This window comes from Trachinotus anak, unplaced genomic scaffold, assembly GCF_046630095.1.
Source record: "Trachinotus anak isolate AG129_WGS33_773 ecotype Australia unplaced genomic scaffold, CSIRO_AGI_Tana_v1 ptg000003l, whole genome shotgun sequence".
Lineage (NCBI taxonomy): Eukaryota > Metazoa > Chordata > Actinopteri > Carangiformes > Carangidae > Trachinotus > Trachinotus anak.
In genome coordinates, this window is record NW_027273854.1 from 15,986,985 (window position 1) to 16,005,363 (window position 18,379).

Below are 18,379 nucleotides of genomic sequence, written 5' to 3' on the forward strand. Positions count from 1 at the left end.
GGCAGTTCAGCAGTTTTAGTTGATTTCATTTCATTTTTCATGATGTTGCAGCAGCAATAAAGAAAAGTATCGCATTGTGTAAACGTTAATAATGCAAGTCCGCTGCCATCACCTTGAATGGAGGTGAACCCTGAATCGGTCTCAACCTGGGAGCATGTTCTTACCTGAACGGTTTGAAAGTGAGAAGACATCTCCTCACCATCATGGAAAGGTCGCTGCTGGTCGCGATCATTTTCCACACACGGAGAAAGCGCCGGGTCTCCTTATCATTGTGCAGGTCTGTGCGACAACCGGCGTCAAAAGCATAACTTTCAGCCGGAGCCCAGAGGAAGTTCCCGGCCTGACCGCTGGCCGCGCTGAGCTGCGAACAACTTCAGCCGGAACCCCTGCGCGTCCTGCGGCGGCGGCTCGGTCCGATTCTGCGGAGAAACAAACAGGCAAAAAAAAAAAAACAAAAAAAAAAACTTGGCCCCTGTCCTTTAATCGGCTCCCGTAGTTGGCTGATGCCGTTGACCGTCTTGGAGACGGAGAGCTGAGTTCTTGAATTCCTCCGAGCGGATGAGGCACTGACGGAGCCTCTCTTCTCCTCAAGCCTTTATGAGCAGCTCTTGAGCCGCGGCGCGTTTACCGGTAGCGCCATCTATTGATCCGCACTGGGTCATGAAAGTTGATTTATTTCCTGCGTGCGGCCGGAGAGCTCAGGTTTAAATGTTATTATATAGGAAACAAGTCAAATGCATTCATCGATAACGCCATTAAGTGGTAGTGTGGTGACACAGTGGGACCGATGCTTCAAAAGCACATAGTTCTAACATTCAATAAGCCGCTTTCATGACTACATGAATGGCAGGAAATTATTCATCGTGACATGAATTGTTCTGAGCGTGTGTAAATATTATCCAGTGTCAGATTACCAGATCGCCACGTGATATCAACAGTGACGTGGGAAAGTCTTCACCTCCAGCAGACATCATTTCGTCGGCCTGTGCCAGGACACGCTTCAACACCGTGGACAGCTCCGGCCTGCAGACAAACAGCGGCTCCGCAGCGACACCCAGCGGACCGAAGACAGACCACACTGGAAGAACACCTGAGAAACACGCCTCTGTGCTGGAGTCCAGGGTCACACAGGCCTATTTGTTCTCATTTACACCCTCCTGATGAAATTAAAATATTGGTTTAATACATCCAAACCAGTATCAATGAGGTTGGTCCTCTTGACTTTACATGACATTATTCAGCAGTTAATGTGCACGTTTATTTTCAGTGGAAACCAGCATCTCGGTACGTGTGTCTCAGTAAAAGGACAGTTATAGAAAGAGAAGATAATAAAAACATAAAATATATAATACCGTATATTCAAACGACAACAAAAAAAAAAAAAAAAAAATGCACTGCTTATCTAAAGAAAGATGCAAGCAAACAGAATAAAGTAGAAATTACACAATTCAGTTACAGGAGAGATAAAACAAGATTTTCAGTCTTGACTCAAAAATCTCAATGTGTTTGCCTCTGGCAGGAAAAGGCTCTGCCACCAGAGGACTTATTATTCTTTGGAACTGCTTCATTTACTGACAATGAACTCCAGCACATCCTATCATCTCTCAGTTGTTGCTGTTTTTATTGTTGTTGTTGACTTTTGTTTTTGTTGTTTTTTCCTGTCTTTATAAGAAACACCTAAAAAGAAAGACAAAGAAATGCCGCTTTACCAGGGCCACATCCAGCGTCAGCCTAATGGACAGCCAGTGGCAGCATCCTCTGTTGCCATGGCGACTGCGTTCACTCTTACTATGCCGGGCCTCGGCTCTGCCTGTTGCTGCTATATTGACTCTTGGCCTGCAGCCCAGTGAGACTGGCTGACATTACAAGCCTGGGCAGAGATTCAAATTGCGCCACCAGTCAGATCACATTCACTTACTGTAAAATGACAACATCCACATCTGACTGGCCGCTGGGCGTCATTACAAGGCTGAATGGGAGGAAACCTCAGAAAGAATTAGAAGTGAAAGAAAACAGATTATGCACGTGTCTGTGCTATGCAAATGAACTGACAGAAATGTTCCTTTTATCTGAAAGCTTTGGCTGCACCAATGAGCAGAACACTCTCAGGTATCAGTGAGTGTCAGTCGAACCTGCGATGAGCTTTTACACCCTTTTGATTAGAGTTTGAATCAAAATGCCACCTGAAGAGACTCAAATCAGGACATTACCACCGGAAGCACCCTCTCAGGTTTTCTTTCATACTTTATCCTTTCTCTATTTCCTATTTTATTCCCTTCTGTTTTTCTTTCCTAGCCGCAGTCCTGAGTAAAACTGCTTGTCTACTTCTTTTCTTTTTTATATTTTCTCCTAATTCTTATCATCTTCTCCTTTTCCTGCTTCATCTTGACCTTTCCACCACTGCATTGTCCTCAGTATTTGTTATTTCACTTACTGCCTTTCTATCCCACTGTCTTTATCTCTCTATCTTTCCCTCCATCTGTCTGTTCGTCTCTTGAGTATCTGCTTCCTTTGCAGTTTCTCTCTCCCTCCCACTGTTTGGTTTGGACTCACAGAAGCAGACGCCCAAGGACAAAGAACTCTTAAAAGTAGTGCCTTTATAATAAACACTGTATTTGTATTGAACAAGGAAATATACACTTGGGAAAAGCAGAGGCGGAAAATGCAGGCTTATGTGTTAGAAAATGGGTGAAACTTCAAATGCATTAGGCTTGTAGCTGTATGATCGGAGTAGAAATAAAACCCAATCATAATGAGTTTTTGGAACAGCTAGTGTTTTTACTAGTATTTGTCTGCCAGGAATGTGGGAGAAAATCAGGGACTGAAGCCTCAGCAATACACACATACAGTAACTTACTTTCTTTGCTGAACTTCACTAATAGCAGCTGAAAGACAAATAACAACAGCACCTTCAAGGAAGTAGACGTCGCCGTCTTCAGTGCCCTTCTCTGGACTCGGCTGCACTGATGTCTCAGACAGCAGTCGAGATCTTTTACGGGAAAGACAACAGAACAGCATTTCACACATTTACAAACGATACAAACGAGGGTTGGCAAAAAACAAGTTAACTTGTCGTGTTTGGAAAATGATTTTAGGGAGACTTATATTCATACAAGGTAATCAATAGTTGATTTTGGCTGAGTTCAAAGATACAGAAAAAAAAACATTTTCAGTTCTCTTCAGAAAAAATGAAATGGTGAAAGTATCGATATCATGTTGCTGGACATGAGATCACATCGAGTATAACACTTCTCTTGGTGCCTCATTCAAAATGAAAATGCATCCTGATGACCCAGGTGCACATCTGTGATTTCAACCTCAGTATTACACACACAGTATGTGCCGTACTTGGCATTCCCTCATCTGATCGGATTTTTTTCTCTTTTTTTCTTCAAATCAAGTTGTCCAAAATGCTTGAACCTCTATCACCTGAGATTTCATTTGTTGTGACTCTCCCATAGGCATTACATCATTGTGTTAGGGTCTGTGCTTTTCTGATAAACTCACTACGTCTTTATGTTCCAATTAACTGTCTTTATTGTTCATGACTGTTAATTATATAAAAGTGTATGTTGTTACATTTTTTTCATACTGTCAACCATCTATCCCATACCCTGTATCTGTAAAGGTTGATTTTATATGGATTTTTTTAAACTATTTTTTTGTTTTGTTTTTTTTAATGATTTTCTATTGGGAATTAGCAAAACATGATGAAGCATGATGGATATCTCAAAAACTATAAAAGCTACAACACTAGCATTTGGTGAACAGGTTCCCCATACCTCAGTGCCCCACCAACTGAATAATGGTAATGATAGCACCGCCATGTGGTGATAAATGAGCTTACAAATATTGCAAAATGTTTTGGCTCATATCTCAGCAACCATGTGGCATAGATTAAAAAAAAAATTAAAAAAAAAACTTATGGTGTCTCTCGATTCGGGGGATGATGATGAAGAATTTGAAAAAGGCCAATTCAATTTTCTGCAAGACACACTTTTGACTTCTGACAAACCTTTGTGGTTCCACTTTAAAAATGTCAAGCATAGCTAGGCTATATCAGATTTTAGACAGCTTGTTGATATCTCTTGTAATTGATTAGTTATATTTTTTTCATGAAAGATCACCGCAGTAGCGCCGCCATGTGGTCAGTCATTGATGTTCTCTTTGACTAACACTTTAATATTTTTCCTTACATACTCATGTCTTTCGCTTGACCATGATAACGTCCCTTTTCACGCATTAGTCGCCACAAATGACAGCAGCAGATTACAGCACGCATCTTCTCCAGAAGGTAAATACCGCGTATCACCGCACCTTTAGACGCCGCTGAACTGTGACGTGGATGAAATAGACAGCAAGTTAAAACTGGGCCCACAAAGTAAACGGAAATGTTAAGTAGGACATAAGTTAACCGCATCTTTGTAACGTTAAAGTCTGAACGTAAGGTCAGGATCCAACTATTTTCACAAAATATCACAGGCTACACTTCAACCACTCACCTGGAACACTTACAGTGTGTGTTGTCCACGCATTGTTTTGTTTGTAGGTTGGTTTGTTTTTTGTTTTGTTTTGTTTTGTTTTGTTTTGTTTTGTTTTGTTTTGTTTTGTTTTGTTTTGTTTTGTTTTGTTTTGTTTTGTTTTGGTTTGGTTTGGTTTGGTTTGGTTTTGGTTTTGTTATGGGACAGGGGAACCTCTTACCGCAATTATCAATTTCCCTTCCACCATGCTTGGGAATAAATGTTTGATGGGAACAAAAGTTCACAAAGTTGTGTTCTGTAGTGTTTTCTAAAGCGAGGCACTTCTACTTTCCGTTTGGTAGCTCATTACCATGAAGCTGCCTGGACTTGAACCATGGATTCATTATAGGACCCCATCTTTTCTGACATATCAACGGTTTCCTAGTTCCATAGTTTTACCCCTGGCAACTGCAGAATTGCATATCCCCTTGGGTGAAAGTATCTTTCCCTGGGAATCACTGCTGTAACCACTGGATATTAAATGTTAAGTATCTGTTTATTTTGTAACCTCAGCAACATGAGAGAAATGAATCTAATCCAAAGTAAAACTCAGACTTTTACCTGTCCTCACAAACACACTGCTTTGACTCTGGCTTTCATACCTCTGAGCAGCTGTCAAGCCACATCATTCAGCATGTGTCAGGGCAGAGAAACCAGCCGGTTAAAAACTGAAGTCAAATGCCAGTTCCAAACAGACACACTGATTTTTTTTTTTTTTTTTTTTTTTTTTTCCCAACCATGGATGCTTGAAAGGCAAGATATATTTAAATTCCTCATTACCCTCTCCCCAAGCCTGCTGCAATCACCAGCTACACATAGTAAGTTATCTCTCACAGAGGAGCTCCCTCCCTGCTGTGCATTACCATAAATGTCCATAACACCCGTTAATTTAGAGAGGAACAGTACTGTGCTCGTGATGCGCTAATATTGGCGTTGAAAGCGTGGCAGCAGTCTAAATGTTCACTTAAACTAACTGAGCCATTACGATCTGAATGGCTGCCCGTGTAATAGCAACTAAAAATGTGTGTAACTGACAATCTACAAACCACATGGGTCCAACAGAAAGGAATCGTCAACTTTAGAGCTCAGTCTTTCTCCTCTCCAGTCGTTTGCAGCCGCCCAGGAGTAAACCGTTACGAACATGTTTCTCTTGTGCACGTGCATTCCTAGCAGCTACCTTGCACAAAAATTAAAATACCTTTTACACTTTCAAAATGACCTAATAAAATATATACTGGAAGACCTAACTTGAATAATATATAAACTATGTATTTATATCAACACAATTACACAGCAAGGGTACTGATAGATGTGTGTGAGTGACTGCACCTGCACAGATACACCCCAGAAGAATGAAAACACACGGCACATGAAATAGCATACACAGGTAGATATTGGTGACCTTAAATATAAACACAACAGCTAACTAACCCTAACCTCCGAGTGGTTATGATTTGTCAGTGCCTCCTTCAAGTTGCACTCAGAAGCCCACGTCCTAAACAGAAACTTGCCAATGTTCGCATTAATGGTGATATCGTGTGGCATATTACCTGTGAGGTTTAAAACTACAACACCGTTAGTCTTTTACAGTTTTAACATAGTGCAACATTAAATATGATTTGGATCCAGACACTAAAGCACACATTTAAATGTACCCTTCATCCTGTCAGGATAAATACTGTCTCTTGTTAGTCCCAGACTCCTGCTGTAGTTATGAAGTGCATGAAAAAAAAAACTTGTATTTTTTCTAAATCTGCAATTCATTTAAAGTGTAAAATAGCTTTTTTTTTGTTTGTTTGTTTTACAGTTTTAGAGGAAAAGTAAATCATTTCTGTTCCAGCATTAGCAGAGGTATCAGTGCATCCCTGAGGTACAGCACTGTTTGCATGTTAATGTCACCAGAGGCAAAGTAGCAAGTGATGAAAGAAGCTTTATGTCCAATTAAGGTGGAGGGTTAGCACTCAGGGTACGAAGCTTCTGTCCCAAAGTGTTTTATGAGAAAGATAAAGGTTTGTCTAAAGCCACTGCACACAGGACATGTCTGAACTCTCTGATATGTATTTACCTGCCATCATGTGGCGCTTGGTCTCAAAGACGCGATGAGGAAATAGACGAAGAACCTCTGCGCTGCATCAGTGTTTTAACATTATAAATAGTACTGGATCATATTAGTACAAAAATGCAGAAAACACTGCATTAATGTGAACTGCTAGTCTTAGGTTTGCAAAACTTACTGTAGCTCTGAACTTTTTTAAAAGAACTCCAATGAAATGAAAAGCAATATAGGGTTCATAAGACTGCCCGGTGTTTGTTCAGACTTTATCTTTCATTTTGCAAACCAGTGCTAGCAGACAGAAACAGTGCTCAGTTCCCTTGCACAGATTTGATCCTGACAGATCAAAGAAAAGTTTCCCTGGAGCTTCAGAACAGATCAGTTTTCTGTTTCCTCTCCTTCTACTACAGACTTTATGTTCTACACTGCTTCTGTGTCTTACACCTGTGAGAAACAGGCCTGGTGATAACCCCACACTGAACACTAACAAAACTGAGCAGGACTGCTTTCAACTCTTCTGTTTGAGTTTCACATAATAGCTTCATCAGTCTCTGTCTTTATGGCTTCGTCATGGCAGCTGTTTTGTCCTCTCCTCCATTTTTGCCCTCATTCAACTTCCCTTCTGGGTTGTTTCTGCTTTTCCTGCATGTGTGCTTCTTTTCCTGGCATGGCCATTCCTCATCTGTCCACCAGGTGTCCTCAGTGTTCTCCCCTGATTTCCCAGCTGCTTCCATTGGGAAGTTACTGTGCGTGTGTAAATGCTGGAGGGTACTTTTCTTGGTGTTCATCACTATGTTTCATGGCCATACAGTTCACCTTCAGGCATGCCTGTCTCAACCTGTTGCTAATTTCCCTGCCTATTCTTGCCTGTACTGGAGGCACCTACTGTAGCAGGACTACCACAGAGGTGGTTCTGAGTGCATTGGGAAGTGTTTATATGTCTGTCCGCCTGTGGACAGATTTTTATGCAACCGTGCAAGATACAGTCATGAAACTTTACAGGTTTGTGTAGTTGACACTGGTGTGATCCTGTTGCAAGATGGTTTCTAGCTGTGTATGAAAGTGTACTGTATTTTCTGGTACTCAGCTACTGAAAAGTCATTTCAAACATACCACACACTATCAGGAAAATGGACATACAACATTTTCAAAATATTTAAATTATATATTAATAAAGTCAACCAAGTTCAAATTATTTTTGTAAGACAGAGAGGTATTGACTCTCTTTGGCAATATTTCCATTGTATTTTTTTTTCAACTTATGGAATAGAAAAATGTCTAACAATATAATGTAACACATGATAGGCATTTCTTACTTTATATGTTATTATCAACACTGCTCGGTATATCAAAATATCGAGGGATCACTATTGTTTATTGTATTGTTTGTTAGTACATGAATTTTTGTGAAACTGTGACAATTTTACACATGCATAATCTAAAAAGTACAGATGGGTTTTCTCTAGTGTATGTGATGTGATTTACTCATTGCTATTTCACAATGATCCATATATTGACTTTTACTCGTATAAATGTAAACCTTTGATTAAAACCTGATAGAACTTGTAGAGGCTGATTTGTCCTCAACGTGAGAAAGGGCAACTTGTCATTTCATGTTTAACTGCTGCGTCTGTTGTTACTAGATCGCTGTGGTATTTGGGGATGTTCTGGCAAATATTTTTTCCACTGGATCTGCCCCCGCTGTCTATCTGATAAACGCGGGTTCCTTACTTTTACCTTTGTCATCAGGCCCATTTCCACAGTAAAGCTCTTTTTTGCGCTGTTCAGTATGAAAGGATGAAAGTAATGTGAAATCCAGTAGAAACTGAGCAATTAACAGAAAAAAAGATGAAATGTTTTATATAAATCATTTACAGGAAAAATGGATTTGCTGCTGGCAGGACACACAAAAAAACTGTAGCCAATGTAGCAGGATCTTGGAAATCAGCTTAGTATTCTTGTAGTTATTATTAATTTAATTACAGCCTACACTTTTTGTTCTTTTGACATTGCAATCACATTGCAGACAAAGACACGCATAAAAATCTTCCAGTTTTATCGTCTGAAGAAAAAGTTAGTACCCAGCAAAACCCCCTCTTCAACAAACAATAGATAGATAGACTTAATAGCTGATCCCAGATAATGTTTTAGTGTTGTTAAGTATGAATCAGGCAAACTGAAATGCCATGTTGCTTCATAGCCGAAGCTGCTATTATGTCAATGAAACCATTTTCCCAGCAAGGTCACGCCTTTTTGGCATCTCCATCCACGAACTGATGGTTAGAGTGACTCAGAAGGAGATGAAATATTCCGAAACCTGGTAGAAGAAGGGAATCTTGTTTACATTGTGTTTATAATATGATCTAGATGTTGCTATTGCTAATTACTGTCCAGAGTTACAGGCACATGCTCTAGTAAGATTCACAGAGGCTCTATAGACAGTAACTAAGTACATCTACTCATGTATAGTATTTGAAGGTACTTGTACTTTACTTGAATATTTCCTTTTTACAGTTTACAGTTTGGAACCGTCTTGGCCTTCAGAGAAAACCAAACATATGAGCATTTTAAATGTTACATCTATTCTCTTTCATTTAATAATTTTTCTCTTCTAAATCTAATTTTAGCCTAATTTTCTATCAAATGGTGGACCCCAGACGGAGGCTGTGTGCTGTGTGAGAGACAAAATAAGAAAGATTCTGTGCTTCTAACTTTCTCTCTGAGTGATCCAGTAAATATAGCCGAACTTTCAACACAGCACAGCACATTTTGTCGGACAACAATGCAGTTACAGAATCTGGATTTGACCACAGGCGGTCCAGACATTTACTGGGTTTTGACTCTTGTTTCTTTTTTCCTGCTCCATTAATCATCTCATGACCTCTCTGATTTATCTTGTAACCTAGCTGTATATAAAGTAGTTAAAACTAGCTCCACCTTGACACCACCACAGTAAATGTTGCTTACACATTGTTAAATCAGTATTGACAATCAAATAATGTCATATATAATATAATACATCAGGCACAGAGCTCATCCTCTGCATAATGAGTGCTATTACTTCTGATGCTGTGAGTACATTTTGCTGACAATACCTCAGTAGGGCTTTAATGGAGTATTTTTATGTTTCTGTATTGATACTTTTACTCAATTAAAGAATCTGAATACTTCTTTCACCAAAGTTCAACTTGAGGACAGAAATTAAGAATCAAAATCTATAAAATCAAGCAACTGCTGACAAATATCCACCAGTGGGTGAACTGCTGAACTGGACTCCTACTTTCAGTTTTTTTTTTTATCTATTTAACTATCAAAGGATGGCTCAAATTCAATCTAACTTAATATGTAGGAGTTGCAAAGATGGCTGCTTATTGTCAGGGGCAAGGGTCTACAGAAATTCAGATGGAAACAACAACACTGACAGAAAACTTTAGTGAAGTATTAAACATATCAAGCTGGTAAATACTTGAGAATAATACATACACATTTGCTAAAATAACTGTTAAATGACCTTTTAGGGCTAAAAAATAATCACGTGTTCAGTCACAATTGAACATATTCACAAACCAGTCAATTTGCAGAACATAATGTGTATGGGTTTTTTTTCCTTTCACTTTTACTTGTGTGTCTCAGCAGTCATTCATTCCAGGGCATGTCTACTCATGTTCAAGTGAAAACCTGACTCCACACTTGACGTTGCTTTTCAAATGCTGACAATGACTCCGCTGAATGCCCTTTCATTCAATACGTCCTCTTGAGCTCCAACACATTAAAGGAAGTGGACTTCAGCCCACAGAAATCCTTCACTGGGAGAAAACATTTATTAGCTGTGTGTTCAGGAGAATACAATGGTGAGTATAGACAAAGTTCGTTTACCTCAGTAGCTCTCTGTGTCTCTCATGTAATGGGATAAATACTGATTTTAATACAGGTCAAAGTGAGGAGTTTGTCCTCTGGTGTGGGGACACAGCGTGTTTTTGGCTGGGTTTCCATCATCTGGTTGTCTTCGGTAGTCGGCATTGCAGGTAAGGCTTTGTTTTGTGCATGAAAAGAAAAAAAAAATTAACGCACTGATTTGCATGTTATAGCTTACGCTAGGTGCTTTAAAAATATGTGCTCATCATGGCATAATGGTAGTACACTTTTTATGATTTAAAGAAAAAGACACATTGCGATTACTCTCTTGAAATCTTTGCCTGCTTTTCAAATTAATTTATAATGCTGTTGCTCCTCCTTGAAAAAAATATGTTGGACTTTGCTCTGAAAACACAACATGAGCGACTCCATCAGCTACAAGGGGAGAACGCAGCATTCCACAACACCTATGCAGTGATTGCACATATGTATGTAGCTGGAGTGGTGCTGATTAGTTTTATGGTATGAAAATGACTGTGTTTTGGAAGTTGTGTTTGCAACTTTGTGTTGTAATTGTAATTTTGTAGTCTTTGGGATCAGATGGGGTAGTACATTGGGATGATATTGCTTGAAAGTTCAACTTGGTTTTTATATTCTATTTACATCTTTTTGTCTTTTATGTAACTGCTCAGGGACTGCGAATGGAAATTAGCTTTTTTTTGGGCTATAACCTGGTACAATGCATCTCTCCTTGTTTATACTATGTTAATGTTTAATTGTGCACTGCCCCTGCCTAAATAAATAAAAATAAAAAAAGAGAGAAAAATACAAATCCTTCTACTAGAACCAGTATTTGTACAGTAAACATTGGTTTTTAGTACATGTCAGATGTACTTTTATTTCTGGTTAACCTCCTAACCCTAAGCATTTTTGGACATTAGTGGAAAATTAGCAAATTTGCTTTCATGCCAAAATTCTGATGTAGAGTTTAATACCACTGTCATACCTGTATGGTAAACATGTAGTTGGAGTCAGCAGCTGGCTATCTCAGATGAGTATAAAGAGTGGAAAGAGACCAACTACATACCTGCACATTTTAGAGTGGCCTTTTATTGTGACCAGCCCAAGGCACACCTGTGCAATAATCATGCTGTGTAATCAGCAACTTGATGCTGATTACACAGCATGATTATTGCACAGGTGGATGGATGATCTTGATAAAGAAGAAACTAACATTGATTTTAACACATATGTGAACAAAATGTAAGAGAAAAAAACCCTCTGTGATTATATTTATGTTGAGTATAGTCTGATCAGACACTGAATCCACAGACTACTACAGAGAGACTCAGCCTCTTTAGACTGTAAAGCAAGAAAAATAATATTATCATTGGAATATTCAAAGGAAATAGACCAAAAGTAGATTCATCAGCAGGAATCAGTTATCAGCCTGTGTCATGCTCTTTAACCCAGCCATCTCTCTCTTCCTCTCTCTCCCTGCTAATTCAGGCAGTCAAGATGTGGAGCTACAGACCATACCCCAAGTGGTGGCACAGTGTGGAAAGAATGTGACTCTGACATGTGATGCCAGCTCATCACGTCATATGGATATTCAATTATTCTCCTGGCTGGCTAACGCTGAAACTGTGTGTCCACAACGAGATGGCCAAACCGACCCCGAGGTTCTGTGTGAGCGCACAGAAGAGACTTCGCACCACAGACTCACTCTGACTCTCATCAACGTGATGCCGGTCAACAAGGGAAAGTACCTCTGCAAACTACGCTCCAAACTGGGAGTAAAGGATGCCTCAACTTTTGTTACAGTAAAAGGTGAGCTAACCGTAAATTTATTGTTCTTGTTTTTGTTTTTCCGTCACTGTCTTCTTTCATCTTTATTCTGTCTTATATCTTTGCAGATTGCTTTGGACGTTCTGGTTCCCTCACTTCTGAGTCTCGTGCTGTGTGCTGGTTCTCTGGGGTTTATCCCAGCGGCACCGTCCACTGGTTCCGTGGAAATGTTAACTTAACAGACACTGCCCTCACACAGAAGGAGGAGGACCGACATGGCCGGTACAATGTCTCGAGTACACTATATTTGAAGAAAGAAAACCTGAACCTGCTTTATAACTGCTCACTGTGGATACCTTCTGACGGGAAGTATCTCTCCAGTCAACAGTTTACTATTACTCATAGGTTAAAGTCATCAGGAAGAATGTTCAAACTGCAGTGGATCTGTATTATGGTGGAGCTCATTATGGTGAGATTTATGACATAGAGGGGAAAAAGACAGGTAAAATTCAGATTTGATTTCTAGATGGAATTTGGCAAAGTTGAAATATGAAAAAATGAAAAGTGAACCAAGAGAATTAATATTGCAGGAAATTATACAGTGTTGGATGTACTAGACTAGTTTCTTAGTCCGTGTGTTGTTGTCTATGTTCTTGCTTTATATAACCTAATGCAAAGGCAACTGTCTTCTCTGACAAGACTAGAGTTTGCAGGTTTCCATGCTTCAAAAAGTCTAAATATTGCACAGATTCGAAAATATCTAACCGCAGTGGAGGAAGCCAGTGGTTTATTGTTTGGTGTGAATCAGATCTGCATTCAAACTCCTCCACTTGATGGCAGCAGAGCACTAACTGTATCTTGGAAACATGCAGTCTAAGGGAGTGTATGCCTGAAAAAGAAAAGCATGCCTTTCTCAAGAAGCCCTCTGAATCATTGTCTTAACCAATGACTGACAACTTTAAGAGGACAGTGGACTTTGACTGATTAAATGATGTACAGTTTTCTTAAGAAAACCTCTATTCTGCAGATACAGCATTTTTGTTTTCAAATTTCGTGCACAGTCTTGTTTTACTGGTATTTCCTGCTCACTGTGACCCATGCAAGTATAATTCCTTTGTAAAGAAAAAGAACTACTGCTTTACTTCTATTACCCATACAGTACACTGTAAATACTGCAAAGGAGAGCTCTGTTAAGTGCACTCCAGACATGATTCATGTGAATGACCATCATGCACCTGAAGCACAATATACATTTTCTGAAAAACTACTATACAGAGGTTAAAATGAATGTATTTATGCAACTTCGTGCTACAGCATCACATTGTTTGTACTTTTTGCTCCACTACATTCATTTAGCAACTTCAGTGTTAGCTACTAATCGCTTCTCAGATTAAAATACTATCTAAAATTTAGTTACTGATGATGCAAAGGATATTGTGTATTGAAGATTATTTTTGTTAAGTCAGCTTTTTTGTAAAATTTGCTCTGTAATTATGCTACATTAAACATTAAATGTGTTGATTCTAGTATTTGTATGTGTTGTACATCAAAGCTGCGTTCCATCACCTGTAAATGTGTGCACACCTGCTGTCCTGACCGCGTTTATTTGCTTTTATGGTGTGGCCATGTGTCAAATGTTGATTGGTTTTGCAACTTTGGAAATCTGTACACTCCTCACTGCACTTCACTGCAAATGTTTCTTCAGACATGTTGAGGTATGCAGTCCCTCAGCTAAACCACAGTAAATGCTGTGTGTCGCCAGTTTTGATAAGTAGATTATGTGGAGCTGGATGCGGGTTTTTGTTTCCTGGTTACAGCCCCAGTGTTTATTGAGAAATTCTCTGCTTGGTGGAAGATGTGTCGAATTACACTCAGTTTTCGTGGGTGGTGGGCGGTGACAAACCTTACCCAATGGCCTGTTGTGTTTTTTGTGCATTTTAGCACAGTTATTGTTATGCATTTCTGTTTGTGTGAAACTTGCAGCATGTCTTCTCTGCACCAGTCCGGTGGTTAACATCCAGCTGTAAAGATGAAATGAGTATCTGCGCTGTTAGCCACTGAGGAAGAACTACTGTATATATCAACTGTGAGTAAACCAAGCAAACGAGCTTGAAGATGAGCAGGTGTCGCACAAGTATGTTCTCACGCGTGTGGTTTTCATAATAACCGAGGCAGTTACACAAACAGGGGCAAATTCATTAGGAGAAACTAAAGACTAAGATGACTCAAACTAAAGGCAAAAGCATGCATTAATGGTGACAACCCATATGAGAATATAAAATGTGCTCCTCAATCCTGCTGCTGTTCCTTGGACATAAGACGTCCTTCTCCAAGACCTCTGAGTTGTTAAACCAAGCTACTGAAGCAGAAGAGGCTGTTAAAAGGCAAGATGGCATGACCTGAGGCGACCCTGCTGGGAGCAGATACACACTACAGATTAGTTACTAATGATAAGACACAGAGAAGAGGCTGAACTTATTTGCTCCAGAAGCGTGACAGCAAAGTTAGACTCATTGGAGATCAATGAGACAAGCAAGCAGGCAGCAGAGCTTTTCATTAAATGTGAGTGTAAGGAAAGTGTATGAGTTTACCAGTACAAAATCTATAACTCACATAGCCCACATGAGGGTATCCACACAGATTTATGGATTACTATGAGTGTATTACCAGTCCTCTCATTTACCTCTTGGTAAGAAAACAAAAAAGTGTATTTCCCAATGTGTGTAACGATTCCTTTAACATAAATACATCATATCTCAGGAAAAAGCATCGGTTGTTTCAGCAAATGCTCTAAAAAGAAATTTGTTAATATACGACTGGCAAAGAACTGGAGATTCGGTCACAAAAAAATGGTCATTTTAACAGTTAATATTCATCCACTGTTTAAAAAAAAAAAAAGAGTCATATTTAAATGTAAATTGTATCTTTTCAAGTTAAGAATTTAATCTGCTTTATCTGCTTATGTGTCAGAAATAATGAAATATCTGTTTATAAGCGATACATCTACACATGGCCCCTCCATGTATTATCTTGGAGAAAATGTTTACTTTCCATTTGAGGACATATTGAAACGAGCGAGATTCATTTGCTGTGTCATTGAACACACTGATGATTTTAATCATGGTCCTCCAGATGCCAAAGTTGAGGCATTGCAGCTTACTGTGTCAGAGTATACAGCACATCCTCACAACATTTCAAGGCTTTTGCTATAGCGCAACCTCTGGGTCTGCAAAAACAAGAAGATAAAACTCTGTTGCCATGGTGAACTGAAGCTGCCAAAGCCCTGCAGAAAGACAGCATAGCGGCATTGCTCTAATAAGTTGCTCTTCTGGTGCTGCTGATTGAATGAGTCTCTCTGAAAAGACAAGCTATTCAATTTGCTCAGCTTTGAAAGGCACTCCGATTCGATTCCTCATCAACCACAGAGGCTGAACTTTAAATTTCTGGGTATCATTTATCTGAGGATCAGTTGCATTTGCCTTTACATGCAGCCATGTGTAATAGCTCCATGGTCAGGATGCATTAAGTTGTGGTTTCATACATATAGTAGCCCTTCATGGAACTGGGGAGCATTAACCAGAAAGGCAGTTCTGTGAGCCTGTCATCCTGTTTATATAAATGTCTTAACACATATTTTTAGCAGTATGTTTGCTCGAACATGTCGATTCTTATTCCATTACACAGGGCTTACAGTCAAGTCAAGGCACAAAGACAGCTGCAGACAGAAACCTGTTTAGAGCTGCCGTCTAGGAGGAACTTCACTGCAGCCACTTTCCCTCTGTGCGTGACTGACAGCTCAATACCTTCTGTTTTTAGGTGTCCATGTACAGCTTGACTACCACAATGACGCAAATCCTCGTTGTAGTATTTAAAATAATGTGGCAGATCATGTTCTCAACTACTGAGGTGAAAAAATAATGATTCTGCAGCAAAACTCAGAGCCTTGTGATCACAGACCTCTTAGATCTTCGGAATGCAGATGCTGTTTGCTTTGCACCACCATCTGTGCAACAAATGATTCACAACCAGCTTTTAAGCTAACCACATATTCTTTCAACCAAAGATTTATATGCACAATACAGGTTGCTCAGCGGGGGGGTGGGGGGGGGTGGGGGGGGGTGGGGGGGGGGGGGGGGGTGCCTGTGGCTGCTAGAGTGGCCAATTCTGAAGACATGATAATGGTCACAGGAGTGGCTGAACCCAGACCTGAGTTCAAAGCTCCCCCTTAACCTAATTGTCACGTGAGCGCAAAGTGGATTCCAAGAATAACACACTTGTCAGCTTTCTCCAGTGGAGCGGTTACCTACACACCTTAGGTAGACAGCTTAGGTAGAAACATGTGACCGTTTATATTTAAGATGAACAGTTATAGGTAGATATTGTGTTACTGCCTGTATGTTTTAAAGGTCTGTATCATCCCTGCAGCTGTTTGTCACTGCCTTAGTTTATTGTCAGGGGCAAGGAAGTCCTATTTCTTAAATGTACACATTTTCAAAAACTCCTCTCCATGATGACGAAACATGTTCCAAAATAGGAGTACAATAGGCTACATCTGTTGCTGATATTCAACATCATGAATAGCACTGACTGTCTTGATACCTGAGACATGAAGTGCGGTTCATGAAAAGTTAAATGTGTGTTCAGACACAAGGAAAAGCAAATTGCTTGATTCATGCAAATCTAATTGTTGGGTTGTGTTTATTCACCCCAAACAGCCACTCTACCAATTGTATGTGAGTTGTAGCTAGCAACAGATGTGGCCAGCAGGTATGTGTGGAAGTCTCCACTCTCTGTGAAGTTAAGAAACCGGTTCACAAAGCCCTGGAATATGCACGAACTTTTCACTCAAGGTGAAACTTTTTCACCTTTGTGAATTGTCAAATCATGCCACACGAGTGAATTTGCACCAAGTTGTGTCCTTCCATTGACTGTATGTAATCATATTCTGTCTGAACACATAGTAACATCTTTGTTATTGCCTGTGAAAGAGTATTTTAGCAGGTGAACCTGATGTTTGGGGGTTGTTAACTCAGTGATTTCAGCTAACTCATTTTGTATTAAATAGACCTTTTTCACATCAGACATTTCGACATGTCACAGTTAGAAAAGCAGATGTTAATGTTAATAATAACATTAATGGTGGAATTCCATTCAGCTGCTTTGTTTTCAGGGCCTCGCTATAGTGCTTCCTAGCTTCCTGTCGTACTCTCATGGTTACTTAACTAGAACAGAGCTGTTCTTAACATCATGAGCAACACATGTGCTTTTCTTTCTGCGACTAATCAAAATGTCTGCTGAAAAAAGGGCCTGTGTCTTCATCATGCAAATGTTTGACATGGCTAAATTATTTGTTCAAACCCTGTTTGTGTCTCTTAATGCACCTTTTCCATTACTGTACACCCATTCAACTATAAACCTCACCGTCGAACTTCAGGTGCTGCCTAAAATGAATCTGACAACTATCAACTGTTTTGTGGGTCACAGTGACAATTTACACATGGATGTGGAAAGACGAAAGGACAGGAGCATCATCAAAAAAAAAAATCAAACATCAAACACTGAACACTTATATAACCCTCCAATTACTTTATGTAACTGTGAGTTTTCAGGCTCCTCCTCTCTGCTCTGATACCCCGACATTCTTCCATCTGTGGATACTGAGCAGTGTCACCATATACATTACGTACGTCTATTACTGTGCATACTGTATACACACAACAGTGATGTGGAAGACGAGGCAACACTGGCAAAAACAATAAGGTGGTCACTCTGCTATACATAACATTAGAAGACTATCTTGTTAACTGTCTAGGTCTATCTGTACAAGGTGAGGCATGACATCACTCAGTTACTTTTCAGCATCTATGTTGTGTTTCCATAAATAAGCACAACTGGAGAGTTGAAAAAGTACATATATGTCTTTATAAATCTTCCCGTTAATTTCTAAACATGTATAGTTATGATCATAATTTTTCGAAATACCCCTGTTTAATTATGATGCATCTATGTTTTCTTTAAATTTCTTTGTATGGAGGATGTTCAAACAAACTGAGATGATTGGTTTGTTTCATGTTGGGTTAGTTGTGATGCAATTTTAGTATGTTGGGTGTGAAGGTGATACTGTCACTGTGTTTACGCACATATTATTAAGTGCAAACATATG

The 18,379-nt window shown here is 39.5% G+C and overlaps 1 protein-coding gene and 1 long non-coding RNA gene across 2 annotated transcripts in view; one reads left to right on the forward strand and one right to left on the reverse strand.

Annotated features, from left to right (window-relative positions):
* Window positions 1–1,173, reverse strand: part of LOC139618289 (alpha-1,6-mannosylglycoprotein 6-beta-N-acetylglucosaminyltransferase B-like) — a 58,656-nt gene extending 57,483 nt beyond the window's left edge. The window contains exon 1 of the mRNA XM_071474111.1: window positions 165–1,173. Within this exon, the coding sequence (XP_071330212.1) occupies window positions 165–232 (68 nt within the window). The 5' untranslated portion in view covers window positions 233–1,173. The remainder of the gene's footprint in view (window positions 1–164) is intronic.
* Window positions 1,174–10,286: 9,113 nt separating this feature from the next.
* On the forward strand, window positions 10,287–13,624 carry LOC139618291 (uncharacterized). Its single transcript, XR_011689711.1, has 4 exons — window positions 10,287–10,424; window positions 10,505–10,598; window positions 11,938–12,258; window positions 12,345–13,624. It is a non-coding gene; the product is annotated as an uncharacterized lncRNA (long non-coding RNA).
* Window positions 13,625–18,379: the final 4,755 nt, after the last annotated feature.